Genomic DNA, 23,080 nt, shown 5'->3' on the forward strand with positions numbered 1-23,080 from the left:
CGGACTCTAGGTATACAGTCAGCCACTGCCTCTTGCAAACACTTCTTAACTGCCTCCCATGCACTATCAACATCCAGCCCTTGCAGTTTTACATGCCATGGCACTGAACTAATCAAACTCCTAATCTTGTCATACTTACCAGCCCGATAATTCCACAAATGTACCCTGTCTTAATTGTAAATTCCACACCTTTAGCCACCTCCCAAGTCAAGAAAGAAGAACAACTATCACTCTCACCAATTGGTGGTAATGTGGTCATATTCATTACAGCCAAATCCTCAGATGCAATTACTAGGTCAAACACTCTCTGACCTCTAGTATTTTCCATTACATGCTGTCGCAGATAATTATCCCTTAATAACCGCATAAAACTCAATTCTGTCCTCCCATGTGTCCTCTCCTCCCTCCAATCAATGCTACCATAGTTGAAATCTCCCATAATATCCTTCCACTCATTTCTTGTATTTGCTTATTCATACTATCTCCATCTTTTCCATCACCTGGTCTATAGCAGCACCCAATTTTATATTTTGTTCTGCTAGTCTCAATCTCACACCAAATGGCCTCAAATGTGTTCTTTTCTCTATCTTGCAATTCAACTTCTATTCTCCTTGGCTGCAGCTCATCAGCTATGATCAATAATACTCCTCCCCCCATTTTATTCTCCCTGTCATTCCTGAACACACTATACCCCTCACATTCAATCCCACTAGCTATATCATCTTCAGTCAGCCATATTTCACTAATGCCAATAACCTGTGGTCTGGAAGTGCCAACCAAGGTCAAAAATTCTTCCTTCTTGTTCCTAATACTCCTAGCATTAGTATACATGAATTGCAGACCACCGTTAGCCCCATCTCTACCTTGATGCCTTATACTAACTATCCCATTCTGATTTGTTGTCCTTATTCGCTTGGGCATATTATACTCATTCATACACTCAACTGCCTTCCAAAGGTTTGCATATCTACTTCCCCCCCTTAATAAATCTAGTTTCCCTGATTCTGCACATCCACTTCATTCAACAACACTTTTTCAAGTCTCCTTACACCGAATCCATTCAAATGCAAACCATCCATTTTATATAGATCCTTTCACTCATTGAACTCACTCCACACGTCCACAAATTCCATACCACTCATCCTGCATAACCCACGCATAAAGTCATTTACAATTATGGCCCCCCTCCTAAACTCTTCACTGTCATACTGCGGCAAAAGACTAATCATCCTAACTCTCTCACTCTTCTCTTTTGCTATCTCAAACAATTCATTCAGGTCCTCTATCATTTTCATTTTATCTCCTTTCAAATCATTCGTACCTGGCACCACTATCATTTCTCTCGCCCCTTTGCTTTTGCTCCCTAATAGACTCACTTACGTCCTTAATGGTTGCACCAAATTGGTACGATTTTGTCAAATTCTCTATTATCACACCTCATACTAACGAATCTCCATACAGCACTCGCTCTTTCATTTTGTTTAGGTTCACAATCACAAACAATTTTTTCGATATGTTGCAAGTAAAAGAAAAAATGCATACGGCAGATTGATTTTAAAGAATGCCGATGGTAGGAAGGTAACTGAATCAGTTGATATAGTAGAATTACTGAGTTAGCACTTTGCAAGAGTATATCATCCAGGTGGTGATATTGCAGAAATGGAAGAATCAACAGCTTATATGGGAATTGTGGTGAATGAAGTGGAGGTGAATAGTCTATTACAAAACCTCAATGTCAATTCATTATTATTATTATTATTATTATTATGGGCAACTCCAGGGAGTCATTAGACTCATCGAGGGAGGTCGCAAATCATATTCATCACAATTTTCTCTTAATGCATAGCACATAAAAAAAAGTGTGCTTTTTTTTATGTGCTATGCATTAAGAGAAAATCAGAACTGCTCTGGGTAGCGAGCCTTCCTATCATACTTTTTTTTATTGGCTGGTACACTCGGTACACATTTGTGCATACGCAACAGCTGCCGCTTTGCTGTATGTATCGCTCCGCTCAACAGCGCGATCTCACTCATTGCATCTATCTCATCTTTTTTATTATCTGTTAAACCATTAATTTGCTCTGTATTAATACCTTAATTCACACTTTCTACATTCTTGCCCTCACAGTTCTCTGGTACAACCTCACAATTTCTTATCATATCACTATTTTCTACATTCTGAAATTTGACAAAAATATCACACTCACGACCTGAAACACACTTTAATTCCTCATTTTCCTTACATTTTCTACACATATTCACTCCATTATCATCATCTAACCATACTCCAACCGCTCTCTGCAAAGCATAAATTTGGCAGATAGTACGTTGTATAATCTCCTTTATGTTACAGTTATTGAACAAAGATGGCAAACCATTATTACTAGCCGCCATTTTCCTTCTTACCGGAGCCATGTGCACGCTTCTATCGTATTTTATCAAATTAATAATTGAAATAACACCAAAAAAAAAAACACAAACAGACACACTAAGATACGAAAAGCAAACAAAAGTAATATTCAAGCAAAATTGTCAATGATAACTTAAAATAACACTTATCTTATCAGGAGCTCTCAACAAATGCTACACACCACGAGTCCCTCTAGCAGACACATGATGAATGTACAATTATGTACATTCATTATATGCAATGCAAATATAGCATAAATAATTGTAGAAAGTTTTTCACTTCTTTTTTATGTGGTTCCCACCCAGAAAAGATTATTAATAAACCTATAATAAATTTGTACTGTGGGTGGACTAAGATTCTCCCCCCAACCCCCATTTGTTATCAATTTTTACATATTTTTTGTCATTTTTATTCATTTTTACCCTACTCTAGAGACCAAACATGGAAACTTTTTTCAAGCCACTTCAGGCCTCGAAGAAGTGGGTTAGGAAGTAAATTATAACAGACCAGAAATTATATCCTATCCCATCTCACTGTTTGTGCTAGGTCAAAAGTCTGTTATGGCTAAGAAACTTTGCATCTTACAAACCTGCTTGATGGTAATGATAGGGATTGTGAATTCTATCTGCATTGTCTGTAAATTGCATGTATTACTCTGTCTAGTTTCTTTGGCAGGATGAAAAAACAGAGTTTCTGGGAAGAAAAAACCCTGCATCTTCCATTTGAGACTGGCTAATTCATTTGCTGTTTAATAGTCCCAATAAAGGTACTTCATGTGCTAAACAGGATTCCGACCAAAGGACCTCATTGATAAGGACTGAGCTACAGAGGCTCACCAGAAATTATATTCCTGTTTTAATCTTATAACCAAGCATAAGCAACAAAGTTTTCATGTGAAGCATTTTCAAGACTAGACTACTTGTATATGCAGAATGTTGCTTCACATCAGCTATCACAGCATTCCATAATACAAAGCACACACTTTCCTTTCAGATGTATATTGATCTGCATTATAGGAAGGCTCGCTACCCAGAGCAGTTCTGATTTTCTCTTAATGCATAGCACATAAAAAAAAGTGTGCTTTGCATTATGGCATAGCACAGTGGAAATTGATATACGAGGGTGGTCTGAAAAGTTCTCGGCCTCGACCATAGATGGCAACACTATCGACAAGAAATTTTTTTTTTCTAAGTTGGTGCATCTGTCATAAGCATCCTTGTGAAATTGCAAGTCATTCTATCAAGTAGTTTGTTTTATATAGCTGTCTGAAGCAAAAGCGTTGTCTATATCCCTTCAAATGGATAAAATTGAGTATCATGCAGTTCTAAAAGTATTTGTAAAAGAAGGTTTAACGTGAAAAGAATTTCATTCAAAGTTCATAAAAGTTTATGGGCACTCTTCTCCTTCATTTTTGACAATTAAGAAATGGGCTGCCGAGTTAAAACGTGGCCATACCAGCCTTGAAGATGATCCACATGAAGGATGTCCAAAAAGTGTAACACAATCAGAAATCATTGATCAAGTGCACGGTTGGTATTGGATGACCAGCGAGTCAAAGTGCATGAAATTGCTGAGACTATAGGCATTTCAAAAGAATGTGTAGGATATATTTTACATGAAGAATTGCATATGAAAAAGCTTTGGCAAGATAGGTGCAGTGCGTGCTCACAGCAGATCAAAAACACACTTGCATGAAAATCTCTGAACAGTGCTTGGAGCATTTGAACAAGAATAAAACTGATTTTGTGCATCGATTTATTACTATGGATGAGACTTGGATTCAACATTACACACCAGAATCCAAACAGCAGTCAAAATAGTGGACAGAAGCTGGTTGTTCAGTGCCAAAGAAGATGAAGTCAGTTTCATCAGCAGGAAAGGTAAGCATCAATGTTTTGGGATGCTAAAGGCATTTTTTTATTAATTATCTTGAAAAGGGTAAAACAATAACCAGGGAATGTTATTCCGATCTTTTAACCAGACTAGATGAAAAAATTCGTGAGAAAAGACCCGGTTTGCAGAAGAAAAAATCATCCTTCATCAGGACAATGCACCTGTCCTCAAAAGTGTTTTGGCAATGGGAAAATTAAGGGATCTGCACTATGAATTGTTGGAACATCCAACCTATTCCTCAAATTTGGCTCCCTCTGACTTCTGTCTCTTCCCAAAACTAAAACTTTTCCTCGCTGGTCAGCATATTTCTTCGAATCAAGAGGTGATTGCAGCTGTAGAGGGGTATTTTTCAGATCTTACTACAAATATATAATAATTGTAGTAATTATTCAAAATAATAATTTTGAAATTATAAATTCGTTTTATGATTGTTAGGCCGAGAACTTTTAAGACCACCCTCATAAAGTCAACAGCCTATATATACAAGTAGCCTGATTGTGATGATACTTCACAAGCAAACTTTGTTTATTTATGCTTGAATATAGGATTAAAATAAGGATATATTTCTTGTCTATTATAATTTATGTAACTGAAACACAATTTTATTTCCATACAAGTTTACTCCATAATACTATTCTCTCTGATCCCTTTTAAACATATTGGACTTTTATTTTTAAGGGCTGTTTTCATACTTATTTTTAACCAGCAAGTATTTCTGACCTGTTTTTACTCAACATTCAGATATGGTTAACTCCTCATTTCTTCACAGAAAAAAAAAATAAATAAATAAATAAAAAACAACAAATCAATTGCCAGAAAAAAAAAATTAAATTGAACTAAATTTCACCCATGAAGGGTTAGTAACTTACATCACATTTAGTACTGTGGGTAGCCCAAAGGTTCTGAAATCTGGAAACTCCACTTGAGAGTCCAACATGAAATTTTTTTCAAGCCACTTCAGGTCTTCAACAAGCAGGGTGGTGAGCAGAAATGCTACCCACTCAGCCAATTAAGATGGCAATCCCCCCCATGAACAGTTAGAAATCTATAGCACATTAGCATTCTGGGTAGAGTAAATGAAGCTAATCCAATATCCCTTCTATAGAAATCAAACATACTGAAGTCACTTCAATATATTTGCTCTCCAATAAATATTTATGCTAGGATCAAAGCAAGTTGTTTTCTAGGTAGAAATCTCTGCTCTTATAATTAAGCCAAAATTTAATCAGGTTTAAACAAACAGAGATTTTTTTTTTAATAATTAACAGACCACTTTACCTTACCTTGGTGTTGCTTTTGTAGATCCTTAAGAGCAGTTCCAAGTGCTTCACTGCTATCAGTTATTGCAGATGTTGTTTGATCATAATTAAAGAATATAACAGCCTGTAGAAAAAAAAATTGCTTGTACAAGAAGGATATCAAATTAAATTGCAAAATTCAGCTTTCTTACATATTTACAAATAATAATAATAACATTTTTAAATTATTTAATCAGTTACTCACAATTGGCAACACTGGATGCTGGTCACTTCCATATATATAATATATGTTAGAAGCTATGCTAAAACATTACTTTGGCCTATCATACATTCCAGTATGATGGGTAAACTATCTTCCTCATAAGATTTCAGGAGAACCTTCTGCTAGATGATGTGATAGGGTCACAGGTGCACTTTCTATACAGAGTTAGTAAAACAATCATACTCATGGTGGGATTCAAACTTAAAGTCTCTTGGCTGGAGAGTGGATATGCATGATATTAATCAGCTACCTTTCAGAGGAAAAATCTTCCAATATCTATATGATAAAGAACAAGATGTTTTTTTTAGGAGCAAAGAGATTATGTAGCATTTACACTCTCCAACCAATAGGTTACAGGTTCAAATTCCATTTTGGACAAAGATATCTGTGAAAATCTTTAGGTGGCAGATGAAATGAATTGATTGGTGTGTGACTATCACCCACAGTATTGATAAATCTACTATCTTTCGTCAGTGGAATTTACATCGAAAAAGCTATGCTAAAACATTACTTTGGCCTATCATACATTCCAGTATGATGGGTAAACTATCTTTCTTCAGTAGAATTTACATTACAAAGGGTATGCTAAAACATTACTTTGTGTTTCTGGCTAACTACGCAAAGCCAGAACTACATATTGTATAACAAGACTATACAATTAACGACGTCACATATAAATATAATCATTATGAAAACTGGAAGTTTCTATATTCCACATATGTTAAACAAAGTACCATTTAAAAACAAAAAACCTTGCAAATTGAAGTATTCTAAAAAGAACTTTAAGGACATTGACTATGAAAGAGAAATATGTATTCTAAATACTCTACAGCTCTAATGCAATGTACTATATGAGCTGAGACATTCCAGTTTAATAACATATCATATTCCAACTCTCTCTCTCTCTGTGTGTGTTTCTCATGATAATGCAGTGGTATATATCTGACATATTGTCAACACAGCAAATGAACTACTAAATACTAACCAACTAACGTTATCCTCCCAGATAAGCTTAACATAAGTCCAAGGATGCACACTGATATTATATAAGTGAAAGCAAAAGCCACTATCAGCAAAATTGTGGTATAGAATTTGTAAAACTACAATTTCATCTAAACTGTCATTGTACATATGTAAAATATACATAATATAGATAGATGCATATAATCAGTGTATTTGTATGCACATATGGGCACATTATATATATATGTATTATTATTATTATTATTATTATTTTCAGGCTACTCCAGGGAGTCCTTAGACTCATCGAGGGAGGCCCTAAACATCATGTCCACACAACTATAAGACATTCTCACAGTATCTATCATACCTTGCCTTGAACTCGCTCACTGTCATAGCACCCACAACAGACTCTGGCAGCTTATTCCACTCATTTACCACTCTAAAAGTAAAGAACCCAGCTCTAACACCACTGCTAACCACACTCTTGCCCAGCTTCCACAGGTGTCCCCTAGTTCTCCCACCACCAGTCCTGATCTCAAAAATATCCTCTGAATTAATCCTATAGAATCCTTTTAGCAATTTGAATGTCTCAATCATATCTCCCCTTTTCCGCCTATCAACCAGTTTCTGCAACCCACAAATCTTCAACCTGTTCTCATCTGGTTCATTCCATAGACCTGCTATCATCTTAGTCACTCGCCTCTGGATCCTCTCCACCTCCTCCCCATCAAGAAGGAACCGAGGTGACCAAATCTGGGCACAGTAGTCAAGATGAGATCTTATCAAGGCTCGGTACAGAGGTACAATAACTTGCTTGTCTCTGCTCGTTAAGGTATTTTTCAACAACCAAGTGAGTTGATGAGCTGATTTAGCTACTTTCGCAATGTGCCCCATAAACTTCATCTCCCTATCCACCAACACTCCCAAGTCCCTGGCCTCATCAATCTCTTGGAGTACTGTTCCACCCATGTGGTATACTGCTGCTAATCTTTTCACCCCAAAATGCATAACCTTACATTTTGTCACATTAAATTGACATCCATTCTCCTTAGCCAAGAACTCCAATCTATTTAAGTCATCCTGCAAGACTTTGACATCTTCTGCATTCACTATCGCCCTCCCCAACTTTGCATCATCAGCGAACAAATGAACTGTCCCACTTAGATCCTTCCCTATATCGTTAATGAACAGATTAAACAGCAGTGGTCCAAGAACAGAACCCTGCGGCACCCCACTAGTCACAGGCTGTCTTTTGGACTCCACTCCTGAATAAACCACTATTTGATATCTCTCCATCAACCACCCACCTGTCCATCTCACCAACCCTATATCCATTCCCATATGTTGTAGTTTACGGATTAGAATTCCATGTGGTATCCTGTCAAACGCCTTTGCCAGGTCCAGCAGTATCACTGTAAACCCATTTCCCTTATCCAGTTCAGCCGTCACCTTGTTATAAAACTTGAGCAAGTTACTCAGGCTTGATCTACCCTTTACAAAGCCATGCTGTCCCCTGTACAGTATCTCATTTTCATCAATCCATTCCTGTATTTTTCTCTTGACTACTTTCTCCAAGACCTTGACAACAACTCCTGATATGCTGATCGGTCGGTAATTTGCAACCATAGTCTTGGATCCTCCTTTATGCAGTGAAACTATTTTCCCCTCTTTCCACGCCTTCGGGACTAAACCAGACCCGAGACTCAGATTAAACAACATGGTCAAGGGCACTGATAATTCCTTAGCCGCTTCACGCAAGACCCATGCCGGTATACCATCCAATCCCACAGATGTATTCACATTAAGGTTCTGTAATAGACTATTCACCTCCACTTCATTCATCACAATTCCCGTATAAACTAATGGCTCCTTCATTTTTTCAATGTCTCCACCTGGATGATATACTTTTGCAAAGTACGTGCTCAGTGCGTGGGCATGTGACACCACTGATATGTATATATCAGTGGTGTCACATGCCCATTTAGGTTGGCTGTGCTGTTGTGACTTATGCAACCTGCACTACAAAATTCATGTCAGTTTGACTGCATGATTGAATTTTTATTGATGTATGAAAGTTTTAAGAGTGCATAGTCTTAATTGGTCCAATCCAATTAATTGTAGGATAACTTTTTGAATACTTTAATTTATCAATTAATACAATTTTAAATATGGAAAGTATAAAGATCAAATGAACAATAGCTATACTTCACGTACACTGTTTATGTGAGAAGCGCAAAGAGTTTATGCTTTGGCTTTGTGGTAAGATTAGACTATCATTGGCAAATACTAGAGTGAGATAGATCAATTGAATTTTGATACAATTTTTACATACAGCCATATAATATACATAGAAATCGGAAAAAGTAATCACTTGGGAAATTATTATTTTTACGAACTGAACCGAAGAAAGGCTGAAATAACTCATTTTACTTATTTATACATGAGTTCCAACTTCCTTCAACTATAATCATGTGATTCACAAAAGTTCTGATAGAAAACGGGACATTCGGTGGATCATCAACACTGTTTGCCATTATAAATATGGGCAAAAAAGTTATAAATTATTTATAGAAAATTATATATTAAAATTTTGTCTATATCAGCATACTAAATACATCAGTTCACATTTCATACATGCAAAACAGATGAAACTCAGAAAACAAAAACAGCAACTCATGACAACGTTCAATTGGATTGGTTGACACAATAACTAATCACAGTTACTGATTTCTGGGTGCTACTCTCTCAGCGCACACCTGCCTCGCCACCTTCTGGGTGGTTTAAAACTACTGGAATGCTTAGAATTTGACCTGCTGCACCATCCGTATGTCTGTTCAAAGGTCTCAAAGTGTCCTCTTCATGAAGCATTAGTATACTGTGTTTAATTTTAGGAATTACAAAGCCAGGAAACAATTAGGGCAGTCTTTAACAAGAATAAATGCAAAAATATAATATCAGAGATATTGCTATTTCCATGGGTGTGCACCATACACACCTAACACACCTGGAATATATGCCCCTGATATATATATATAGAGAGAGATTTTTTTTTATTAAACTTGGAAGATAGATTACAGTTTAGTATCACGTTTAGTTATTTTTCAGCTGAAGTGTATTGTCGTCGGCAATCCAGAACAGGGTACCAGTTGGATTCCATTCCTCTATGAATTTTGCGACAGTTCTTGTTTCTTTGTAATAATCAAATTCCAGTGAAAGCCTGCTTTGTAGTTACCGACGTAGGCTATACATGTGGGTTTGTGCCGATTCGGTGATGGATGGGTGCTGGTTATTTCTTGTGTGTTTTAGGTAGAAGCTGTAGATGACGGCCTTAGCGCAGATGAAGAGGAAATTGAATATTCTGTGTCTGTTCTCTTCTGTATGGACTAAATTCCAGTAGTCTTCTTGGCTGTGTGCATAGTTACAGGTGCTAGAAGCTGTATTCGGGGCGTAGGTGATCATCACTTTTGTTTGCAGAACAGGTTAGATATGTGTGTTCCAAGGTATCTGAAACTTTGCAGAATAGACACTGATCCGATTGTCTTATCTAAAATTTGCGGAGCTTAGTAGGAGTTGGCAAGCTATTATGCCATAACCTCCACTGTATGTCAGAATCTGGTTTGGCACACCTCAATTTATATGGAAGATCCCACTGAAAACTGGGTGGCATGTGCAGCTTAGTAAATGAGAGAGGGTTAAGGATGAATATACGAAGAGTGAAGTTGGAGGCACTGATATGAGGAAGTGGTATATTTTCTTGTATTTGGAGGGAAGAATTGGAAGTGAGGCTTCAGATGATGCAAGATGAAAGGTAGGCTCTCTGCAGTTTCTAGAAGAAATATGGATTCCCTGAGGCATAGAGATATCTGGGAAGGCTTTTATAATAGCAACTTGCATCTGTTGATATTGCTTTTGAATTTTTTCAATGGTAGGCATGTTAGTGTTTTCCAGTTTAGCATCTGGGTCAGGAGGTCCCCTATGATTCTTATTCCTGCCCAGTTCCTTGTAAGGAAAAGGAAGGCCTGGCCAGTTGTGAGACTTGTTATGTTTCTGTTTGAAAACAGTGGTTCTGTTAGTACAGTTGGCTCTGTTGATCCTGTCAGTGTGTGATGAAGTTCTGTATTTTTCCACCGCTGTTGAGCATCTGTGTAAAAATGAGGTAGTTTAGGAGGTGGTGGTACATAACTGGTTATTCGGAGGATTGTGGAAAGTGTAAGTCCTCTGGTGGATGATTTCATGATGTAATCGAAGGTGGTACATAAGCATGATTGGAGTGAAGTGTATTTAGGAGAAGGATTATCCTGAAGGATGTGACCTTGTTTTCAAGGGAAATCAGGCCTTGACCTCCCTTATTGAGTGGCTTTCAGAGTTCAGAGTATGTTGTCCAGTTAGTACTGTTCCATAGGAAACGTTTCATGGCCTTTTTAATATGATGGAGAAAGTCTTCAGGAAGGTGTTAGTACTTTGAGGGTATGCCATAGCACACTTGCAGCCATCTGGTTGATTATTAGGCTTCTTCCTCTAAGTGAAGACATTGAACGAATACTGTTCCATTTTCCTAGCACTTGTTTAAATTGGTTGTGTAGCTGTGTCCAGTTCAGTGCATTATATATTTTGGTGTAGCCAAGGTGTACACCTAAATATGTTTGTCCTTCATTTGACCAGGTACATTCAATCGAAGAATCAGGTCTTGCTTTCCATCTGCCTGACCACAAACCGTGGTTTTTTGCAGTTTAATTTGGCACCTGACGCTTGTGCATATAGTCTGTGTGCTTCATTGGTTACTGTCATTCTTTGTCATTACAGATTATTACTGTGATGTCATCAGCATATGCTGATAGGGTTATTTTTTTATGTGGCTCTATTATGCTGGTTCGTTTGGAGATGATGGTGTCGTGTACTCTTTTTAAGAAGGGTTCTATGGCCAGTGTGTATAATTGTCCAGAGAGAGGACATCCTTGCTTGATCCCTCGGGAGTATGGAAAAGTGCGGGTGAGCCTGTTGTTAATTTTTAAACAGAAGAGTGCATCTCTGTATAGCAATTGCCCTGTTTGAATGTTGAGAGGGCCATAGCCGAATGCCTTTAGGACTTTATGAAGGTACCCTGTCGAAAGCCTTCTCCTGATCGAGGCTGACGAGTGCTAGGTCTTCATTTTGGCTGTTTGCGAAGTGGATGAGATCCCTTATTAAATGAAGGTTATCATGTATTGTTCTCCCAGGAACAGAATAAATTTGATGTCGGCCAATAACTTCAGGCAGTGTTAGCTTTATTCGGTTTGCAATAACTTTGGAAATGATTTTGCAATCTTTATTGATTAGTGAGATTGGACGCCAGTTTCAGATATCTGTGTGGTCTCCTTTCTTTGGTATCAATTGTGCTACTGAAGTCGTGACGGATTCTGGGAGTCCAATGAGGTAGGCTTCTTGCAGTGTTTTAAGGAGAAGTGGTCAAAGTTGATTCCAGAAGACTTGGAAAAACTCTGTTGTGAGACCATCAAGGCTGGGAAATTTATTCTTTGGCAAGGATGTGCAAGCAGTTTTCAGTTCTTCTAGAGCAGGGGTTCTCAATCTTTTACAGTGGCGTACCACTGTATTTAATTCAAGATAATAGATGTACCAATAAGCAAATCTGTTTTCGTACCACCCGGCAGTGGCTCACGTACCACCAGTGGTACGCGTACCATAGGTTGAGAATCCCTGCTCAAGAGTGATTGGGTTTTCTAAGTGATTCTGATCTGTTGCCGAGATTATTTTCGTTTCTTTTAGTATTTCGTGAATGGCATGAAGGAATGTTCCTGTAGAGCTGTATGCATTCTTGTAGTATCGTAAGATTTCAGAAGTGATTTTACTTGGATCTTCTGTGATGCTACCATCTTGAAATCTAATAGCAGAGATGCAGTTTGCTGCCTGTTATTTTTTTTCCAAAGAGAAAAAATATTTTGTAGGTGCATCTGAGAAATGTATTTGTGTATGTCACAATCTAAGTAGGGCACCCTTTGCAGATGTGTCTTTGCATGGCTTGGAGGGCCTGAACTGTATTCAGGGCTTTCTTCTGGTAGATACTGGAGCTGTTCTTTGAGTTGTCGAAGAACAGCTCCAGTATCTACCAGTATTTACAGCATCATACAGATAGTTAATGGTACAATAACTATCTGTATGAAGCTGTAAAAGTAAATCAGTGAGTTCAGGACACATATAATAGTTATCCATTGTAACTCAGTAACCTTTCCCCAGTAAGAGGTCTAGTAAAAAATATTTTGTAGGTGCATCTGAGAAATGTATTTGTGTATGTCACAATCTAAGTAGGGCACCTTTTGCAGATGTGTCTTTGCATGGCTTGGAGGGCCTGAACTGTATTCAGGGCTTTCTTCTGGTAGATACTGGAGCTGTTCTTCGAGTTGTCGAAGAACAGCTCCAGTATATTAGCATCCGACAACTCGAAGAAGTTGTCGGATGCTAATGTTTCTCTGTTGATTCTTCTGGTGACTGTAGATCTGTGTGAAGGATTTTATTCATGATTTTAAGTGGGGACAGCATGTTTTCATTGGTTCTGAATTCCCTTTCGAGTGAGTGACGTTACTTATTAAATTTTTATTATATAAATCTGAATTTTATTATATAATCTGAATCTTTCAGAAGGGTATTGTTGAAGATCCAGTAGGCACTTCCTGATTTGGATGCTTCTAAAGATAATGCAAGTAGCAGCTTTATGAAACAATGATCTGAGATGTACGAAGGAATATGTGAACTGTTTCTAACCAGAGGAACAGTGTGGTTGGAGATGTAGTATCTGTCCAGTCGTGCTTGTTAGAGAGGCCTATTAGTTGCTGTGATTGCTGACCTCCATGTATAAGACCTCTTATCTGGATGCTGATGCCGAAAGCCAATGAGTTCATTATCGTTTACTAGTGTTTGAAGTTGATTTATTAATGAGCTACGATGTTCAGCACATTGAAGTCTGTCGTTTTCTTGGTCAAGAGTGCAGTTAGAGTCTCCAGCTATTATTATATGTTCTTGGTTAATACTAGAAAGATGGTTTTGAACGAAGTCCAAGATTTGTGATGCCAGAACATCCTGCTGTGGTATGCAGATATTGAACACATGCAGGGTATTATGATTGGGTGCTTTTATGTGAGCATACATGGTATATCATGGTGTATGGGGGATTGATGATGTACACGTAAGCTAACCCAACAACACCATGGTGTTGTTGGGTTGCAGAACGATGTATGTCATAAGGCCACTCTGCTCATTTTCTAGATAGATTGGATGAGGAGTTGATATTTGTTTCTTGAAGAAGTATTAGGTCTATATGGTATTCCTGTACCTGGTCAAGGACTATTCTGTTGCGTAAAGCAGAGGCACATCCTCTTGCATTGAGAGAAAAAAGGCTCAATGACATTATATTTACGAAAGTTTGATTGTAAGTTGAATTTATATTGTTCCTGGTACTGTGTTTGTAGCCCATTAATTAGGTAGTAGAGTAGCTTGTTCCTGTTAACCTTCGCTCTGCTCTTTTTACATTTCAATTTCGAGTGTAGATCTTGAAGTTGAGATATTAGTTCCGGGATTTTTGTGGTGTATTTAAGGGCTATAGTTAATTTTTGAGGGGCGCCTCGCACTTTTTGTATGAAGGGTGACAGCTGCTTCATGGTTAGGGGACCGTCAGTGTGGGGAAGCTCCCCCTCAGCTTCTTCCTCCTCTAAGTCGTCATGTGGAAGTACAGTTTCCTCATCGTCTGGAAACTCTGTTCCTCCTTTTCTAGCTGCAGGTGATGAAAGGTCATCACCTGCAGCTAGAAAAGGATTGCTTATAATTAGTTCATCCTGGTCATCTCTGTTAGGAGGGTCTGTGTTTTCATGCTGTTTGTTAAGTATTGCTTGATGTGTGACTTCGTTATCAGAGCTTTGGATTTCATTACTCTTAAGGCATTCCAGAGTGATGTGCACATTGTCTTTTCCAGTTCAGGCTATTCTAGGCTCTGAAATTCATGATGGGGAGAGGATTTTCAGTTTACATTTTCTTATGTTTTGATTTTCTTCATATATGATGTTCTGTTCAACTGGTTTACTATTCTGGACTGGGATAAATCCTAAACATGAGAGATAGAAGACTCTGTAGTACATCAGTACTATAGGTGGCGTAAAATATCGCAAGAAATAAGTTTTGTTTAATGAATTTTTGCTAATTATTTTACAATTAAATTTTTGTCTAGAATAATAAAATATAAGAATGTACTAAGTAGTTGCAATAATAAAAGAATTGTAAAGATGTATATGCTGTTCAAAGTGCACCTGCACTATAGAAATGTTACTAAAAGTTTAAAAAGACATGTTGGATTAGCGCTGAGTGCCACAAAGATTGTAAGGTTAAATGGCCTGCGATGACATAGGTTCATTCATTGCTCATGGCTAAACCTGGAATGTTCCGAATTGAGAACAAAGAACTGTGATTTCAATAAAAGGGCAATACAGTACATGGTTCAGGCCATTTTTCGACCTGTGGCTGTACCTTTCCTGGACTTTAGCGGAGCACCTACGAGGGCTCCTTCTGGAGTAGAAGAATCGTTGTTTTTCTCACCGCCGATGCCTGATGTACTTTTGCCACCCACTCGCTCTAGGCTGCAGATAGCCACGGCAGAACTCCAGTGCATAATTCGAAGGAAGACTATCGAGGATTTGACCTGATAGAAGTGGCCACGTGTATCATTAAGGAATCAAACTTTCCTCTCGGGGAAATTGTTAACAAGTAAGCCATCGTTTTGTTATGCAGTATGTGATACGATTGTGTCTAGAAATCGTAAATAGAAAGAAAGAGACAAATTGTTAACTGGTGTCTATATGTGAACTGAATGTCTTTGTTTTTTTGAAGAACTTGTTTTGTTAATGTTATCTGATTCTTGGGATGCTTGATACAATATCTGAAATAGCCTTAATTAAGAAGTAAATGTAATAGAAGAGAATTAACTGTGTTAATGTTCTTATAACAATTGTGCATGCTTATGAGCTATATTTGTCCCATAGAGGATATTCTGTGATAAGTAAGATTGAGTAATTTTGCTAGAAAAAGTGTTATAATCTATGATGTTCAGATAGCGAGTTAAAGTGTGATATATGGTGCGTTTTGTTTAAGTTAGTATTTAATCATTCTTTCTATGCTTTGTATCATGTTTTTGAAATCAAAATAAATGTTTTATTTTTCTCCTGCAGGTTTGCAATTGTGAAAACAAAACATATTTATTTTGACTTCAAAGACATGATACAAAGCATAGAAAGAATGATTAAATACTAACTTAAACAAAATGCATTATATATCACACTTTAACTCACTATCTGAACATCATAGATAATAACACTTTTACTAGCAAAATTACTTAATCTTACTTATCACAGAATATCCTCTATGGGACAAATATAGCTCATAAGCATGCATAATTGTTATAAGAACATTAACACAGTTAATTCTCTTCCATTACATTTACTTTTTAATTAAGGCTAGTTCAGATATTGTACCGAGTATCCCGAGAATCAGATAACATTAACAAAACAAGTTTTTCAAAAAAACAAGACATTCAGTTCACATATAGATGCCAGTTAACAATTTGTCTCTTTCTTTCTATTTACGATTTCTAGACACAATCCTATTACATACTGCAAAACAAAATGAAGGCTTACTTGTTAACAATTTCCCAAGAGGAAAGTTCGATTCCTTAATGATACACGTGACCACTTCTATCAGGTCAAATCCTCGATAGTCTTCCTTCGAATTATGTACCAGAGTTCTGCCGTGGCTATCCGCAGCCTAGAGCAAGCGGGTGGCAAAAGTACATCAGGCATCGGCGGCAAGAAAAACAACCACCCTTCTACTCCGGAAGGAGCCCTTGTAGGTGCTGCGCTAAAGTCCACGAAAGGTCAGCCACAGGTCGAAAAAAGCCCTGAACCACGTGCTGTATTGCCCTTTTATTCAAATCACAGTTCTTTGTTCTCAATTCGGAACATTCCAGGATTAGCCACGAGCAATGAATGAACCTATGTCATCGCAGGCCGTTTAACCTTACAATCTTTGTGCCGCTCGCGCTAATCTGACTTATGTCTTTTTAAGCTCTTAGTAACATTTCTATAGTGCAGGTGCACTTTTAACAGCATATACATCTTTACAATTCTTTTATTATTGCAACTACTTAGTACATTCTTATATTTTATTAATCTAGACAAAAACTTAATTGTAAAATAATTAGCAAAAATTCGTTAAACAAAACTTATTTCTCGCAATATTTTACAGTGGGATACAATAGGTGAGAACTGAGAAAGAAAAAATCTATTTTCTATTTTCCTTGAAGACATGGAGACTGTAAATGGAAACATTTCATGAGGAAGGCTGTTCCAGAGGACAGAGGTAGATGAAATAAAAGAGAAATAAGTGAGGCAGATTCAGTGTATTTTCAGCTGTAATGTAAAGGATGCTGAAAATCTGCTGTTCTTGTAGCAGGTCCAAAAGAAAGTGGAGGAATGACAGTTGGCAGTTTAGTGGAGCATTGAGTACCTGTAGAAAGACACAGAGCTGAAACAGTGTAGCTGTGAAACAAAGGTTGCAGTGAGTTTGTGAGACAGAGAGGAGGGATTCACCTGTGTGCTGAATTGCTCTAAGAATGGATGAATTTGGCATTTGTATAGAGTTCATAGTTGGAATACCATTTTTTACCCACTTTTGAGCAGAAAAGAATGTCTAGCTTTTAAGAGACTGAGAAAGCTACTGATGTGATTTGTTTATGACAAGAAAGTCGGATATAAATGTGTCCAAGGAGTGGGATCTGGGGATAAGGGAGGGCATGCTAATATAACCTTTCCAAGACAAAAGCCAAGGCTGCATTTTGGTGGCACTGAAGATGACCATGTTATGCTTGCCCCATTGAAGGATGGTATGGAGGTCACTGTTTAAAGCACTGATTGTGGATGATCTTGAAGATTGGGATGCCTGAGCACTGCATGGTTTGTGGATGAGTAGGATGAATGAACTGTGCTATCATTAGCAAAGCTGCAGATAAGGTTACTAGTGATTGACAGTAGATCAATTGTGTATAAGAAAAAGAGGATAGGTGATAGAACAGAGGTTTAAGACACTCCTGCATTGGTGGCAAAGCTTGAAGAGAAGTAACAATCCACCATGACATGTAGTGAATGACCAAACAGGAAGCTGACTACCCAGTTACAGAAATGGTATGTGGGCTGAAGGATGACAACTAGCTTATTAGCTTAGCAGGCTTTCATGTCAAATGATCAAAAGCTCTGGAAATGTCAAGAGTGATAACATATAAATATGTTATATTCGACCACAAAACGAATGTAATAAAAATAACTAACACTGGGTTTATTGGTCATAAAGATTTGATACTACTAGTTTCACCACGTAAACTGGTGGCTTCATCTGGGTTTGGATGAACATACAAATATAAATAAACAACAAGCTTTGTTTATGAATCAATACATTACTAAAAAAAATACCTAATGAGTAGGAACTGTTACACAAGTACAACAGAAACACGTGGAGCGTGGATGCTGGCACATGGTCAGTCACTGTTCTGCAGGTACGTTCACTAGTTAGCAGAGAAATTAAACTCTGATGTGTTTAGAGAGCTGATGAGTGATTTCCAAATGTCACACAGAATCATCCCTTGGTTTCTGTTTAGAGTACCTTATGAGTGAACTTATGAGTGAGTAAAAACCACAACATAAAAGAGGTTACAGTGGTAATCCACTCACAAGGTACTCCAAACAGAAACCAAGGGATGATTCTGAGTGACATTTGGAGGTCACTCATCAGATCTACTGTTTCTACTGTACTATGTAATGGTTCCTATGCATTAGGTATTTTTTTAAAAATTGTATTGATTCATAATCAAAGCTTGTTTTTCATTTATTTCTAAGTTCATCCAAACCCAGATGAAGCCACCAGTTTACGTAGTGAAACTAGTAGTACAGAATCTTTATGACCAATAAACCCAGTGTTAGTGATAACATATGTTTCTCCAAACCTTTCTATGGCACATTTCCAATAGTGGGTGATGTAGGCTAAGAGGCCAGCCATGGATCTAGATTACTTGCAGAATGCCTCTAGATAGTGGAGAAACTGATTGCTAATGACTTCCTCCCTTATTTTGGGAGGATTACTCTCACATCAGTAGTTGGATGGCAGATTTTATCTCCCTTTTTTAGAACAGGTTGGATACATAAGGTTGAGATAAGTGCCAGCTGAGTACAGAAGATTGTAGAGACAATAAAGGATAAGTGTTAGCTCTGAAACACAATGTTTGAGTGCAATTGGAGAGATACCATCAGAACTAGAAGACTTTGTAGTATCAAATTATTTAATATTCCTCTGAAGTCTTTTTTCCAAAAAATCACAGGAGGCATATGGTGCTCAGTTGCTTACATGATAGGAGGCAATTTGTCTTGGTCATCCATGCAGGAATTGGAAGAAAAGAATGATGCTAGGAGGTTATCTTAATCTCTAATTGTGCTGTAATGGTGGTACTGTCTGGACAAAAGAGAGAGAGAGAAATATAGAAGTGCAGGTGTACAGAAGTGCATCTGGTGGCTTTTACAAGGCATGGTTTCCAAATGGAAGCTTGCGCTTTCTCATTCAACTTCATAACGCCCAATAGCAGAAAACTAAAACTCATCTCCTACAGAGGTAAGTTTCTGCTCTTGACTTTTATGAAGTCAGATTTGGATTTGCTGATAACTATTTTGCATGTTTCAGTATAGGCTAAGTATGAAGGTGGAGGTTCTTGTTACAAGCCACATGCAATCAACAGAGTCCTCCACCCCCCCTTTCAGCTATGGTATAGGGCTTCTGTTGAAAACAAGGGGTTGGAAAATGGATGAGAATTTTGGAAAGAATGGGATATGAAGGTCTCATGCTGGTGAGGATAATTTCTTTGTACAAAATTTCTGTGACCAAAGGCACAAAGTTGGGAGTGGTTGGAGGTGGTTAGAGGAGGACATTTTGTGTGATAAGAAAACTGCACAAGATTGTCATCTGAGTTACCATGAGGAGAAGTGAACTCTACAGTATTATTATTATTATATTCCGCCTCCAGGAAGTTCCAAGGACTCGTGGGAGGACACTCTACTTCGCTAAATACATCTCACCCTCTCCACTACTATTTAATTCTCCTACTCCCACTATTACTTAATTCTCCTATTACAATACTACTACCACCAACACCATCTATTGCCCATAATCACCAACAACTGGTGCTGCTGTATCTAGAAGGAGAACTGATTAAAAAAAAAAGATCAAGTATATTGGGAGAATAAAGAGGGTTATCATGAATTTAGGTAGGTAGATGTATGATTTGCTTTAGGTTATTGCTTATAGCAAAAACTTCTGCATCATCCAACTTGGTCAGCAGTGTTAGATAACAACAGTCAGTTGGAGTTGTGAATATTGAGGTCACCTAGGAAGATTAATTCACTATTTGGATAGCTGGATTGCAGATGGTCAAGCTTCATGGATAGGGAGGCAAAGAAGTAAGAGTGCTTTTTATAATTGGTAAATTCAGCAGAAGAATGTTATTGAATGGGCCAAGAAAACTTTAAGCCAGAAGAGGTCAAAAGCAGAGATTCTAAATTAGGCATTCTCCAGAATGTAATGTCAGATCTCACAATGGAAAAGGTGTCACCCTTGTAGCAAAAGGAATCACGAAGTGTGTAATCTGGATATTGAAAGTGGACTGGGAATGACATAATTGCAATTTCAGTTCCTGTCAAAAGTAGGAAATCTAGTCTGGATAGGTTAAGTGATGATATACATCATTTATATTGGCATTTATGCACAGATAAGAAATTAAGGAATTCCTTATCTCTTTGTTTAAGGGGAATTCTGGCATGTTTTGTATATTGTACTTGGTTTGACTAATTTGTTTGGATTAGTTTTTGAGGGAGATTTACTTTGATTGCAATGTCACTGTTGGTTTGTCAATTTTATTTTAGTTTTGGATTAGATAAAAAGATAGAGTAGGGACATGAAGTGAGAGGAGACAGACTGTTGGACCTTAAGACCATACAAAGAGTAACCAGTCTCATCATCATCTTCATCCTGTCTTATATTAGGCCCCAGGGTCTGTTACGGTTTCATTCCATCTTTTATATTGTCTCCAACTGATCTCTTCCCTGCAGGCTTGTATTCAAGGATTTGTTTGGTGATTCTACTATTGTCCATTCTTTCAATGTGCTGTTTCCATTTCCATCTATAATTGTGGATATATTCTATTATTGGTTGTTCATTCATTTCTTCCATGATTTCTTTATTTCTTTTATGATCTAACAAGGTATATCCTGCAGTTCTCCTCATAAATCTCATTTCTGTTGCAGTTATTCTTCTCTCATCTCCTTTTCTGATTATCCATGTGTCCTATCCATGCCTTACTTCTTACTACACTTTGGCCATTAACCAATTTGTAAAACATCTTACTTTGCTTTCAAGTCTCATAAGGGAAGAAAATTTAGACAGTAACCAGTCTACTTGCCATAATGTGACTTTGGCAGTGACTCCCCACATACCATTACTTGGACTTCCTTCCAGTCACAACCCAGCAGCGTATGTGGCAGTGGGATTACACACCAGCCAACCAGGAAGCCTCGTTACTCATTACTGACAGTTTTGGGAAAGTGTACTATCTGGTGCCCAGACTGAAGCACCATTATTTTTACTGATATACCCTTGAAATGAAGGAGGTTATGTTTGGCATATCCTTGAAGGATATCACTCATACGCTACATGGAGAAGAGGTGGGGGAGGGGGGGGGGCACAGAAACCAGAATCCCAACTCTGGAGGTCAAACATGGCATTTAACACTTCAGTCCTAATAAGTAGGATAGTGAGATACTTAACACATTTATATGTATATAATTATAGTTATAAATATATAATATATACATCGATGTAATATAAATATGTATGAATAATAAAGTTTGATTTCTGAATGAAAAAAATATTATTATAGTACATAATTGTACACATGCATTATAATTAAACAGTGTAAAAAGGTCTCAGGAACACATATATCACACAAACAGGGGGATCCACTGTATAAGTTACTAGAGAAGTTTCATAGAACAGACGAAGAAGAAATTTTTGGATACATGACAAGAGGGGAAAGAGTGGAATGAAACTGAGCAAGAGCGTGGTTATCAAGGAATTGAGAACTAGAGCATTTGTTTGTAGAGCAAGAAACAAGCAGAATGGATTACCAGAGACAGCTGCAAGTGCACTGTCAATGAATGAGTTTGAGGAGAGGTATGGTAGGCACCATGTGAATAATGATTAGTATGAAAAATGTGCAAAGAGACTTTGGATTCATTGGCCAAGGCCCAGATTATTATTACATGGAGATTCCCAAGTAATAATAATTATAGCTGCAGGTCAATGTTCCTCTCACTATTATAATAATCTGCTAGGGAGTCATGAAGACTTTTTTTACAAACCCCCTTGAAATTCAATTTCCTGACACCATCACTCCAATATTCCTTTCTCTTCCTGCAGTTGGTCTAACCAATAGGACATACAGCCCTTCCATCTTTGAATGCCACTGTTTAAAACCTTACACTTGGTTCCATTAAATTAGCATTTTTACTCATTTGACAATCTTTCCAACCTATTCAAATATCCTTCTGAAGAACCAGTACATCAGTCTTCTTCTTCTCTTCAAGGATTAGGCATTTACCTGCTCTAGCTTCACTGGTCTTTTCATCTTGCAGCTGATCCTCTTCTCTCTCTCCCTTTGATCTATATCTATCCACTTCTTTTGGTAGCCGATATCTTTCCATCTTAAACAGATGTTCTTTCCATTTCTCTCTATATTCCTTGATCTTTTCATTTACATCGTGAATATCTACCTGTTTTCTGATGTCTTCATTTCTTATATGATCCAATTTTGTGCATCCTTTTATTGCTCTGAAAAATCTCATCTCTGCATCTTGTATTTTACTATCATCTTTCTTTTTAATCATCCATGTTTCTGAACCATATAATAGAGTGGTCATTGCTTTATAAAATTTTAGTTCAGTTTGTCATCTTTTTTTTTTTTTTTTTTATTCAGTGTCCTTTTAATTGTTCCACAGATTTTCTGAAATTTCTTTATTATTATGTGACACCTCTGGGGAGTCCAAGGACTCATCACAGGAGGGCTCTCTACTTTATTTCACCCTTTCCACTAGTATGACACAACTACAATCAACACAATCTACCATCCACCATCACCAACAATAGTATTTTTTGTTTGTAAATTGCATG

General features: G+C 37.4%; 1 protein-coding gene across 1 annotated transcript in view; it reads right to left on the bottom strand.

Annotated features, from left to right (window-relative positions):
* The window catches only part of LOC150094791 (uncharacterized), a 210,410-nt gene that overhangs the window by 112,507 nt on the left and 74,823 nt on the right, over positions 1 to 23,080 (bottom strand). The window contains exon 6 of the mRNA XM_090411345.1: positions 5,587 to 5,686. Within this exon, the coding sequence (XP_090267471.1) occupies positions 5,587 to 5,686 (100 nt within the window). The remainder of the gene's footprint in view (positions 1 to 5,586; positions 5,687 to 23,080) is intronic.

The sequence above is a fragment of the Typopeltis vanoorti genome, chromosome 21 (assembly GCF_054136105.1).
Source record: "Typopeltis vanoorti isolate ZY-2024b chromosome 21, IOZ_Tvanoo_1.0, whole genome shotgun sequence".
In the NCBI taxonomy this organism is placed as follows: domain Eukaryota; kingdom Metazoa; phylum Arthropoda; class Arachnida; order Uropygi; family Thelyphonidae; genus Typopeltis; species Typopeltis vanoorti.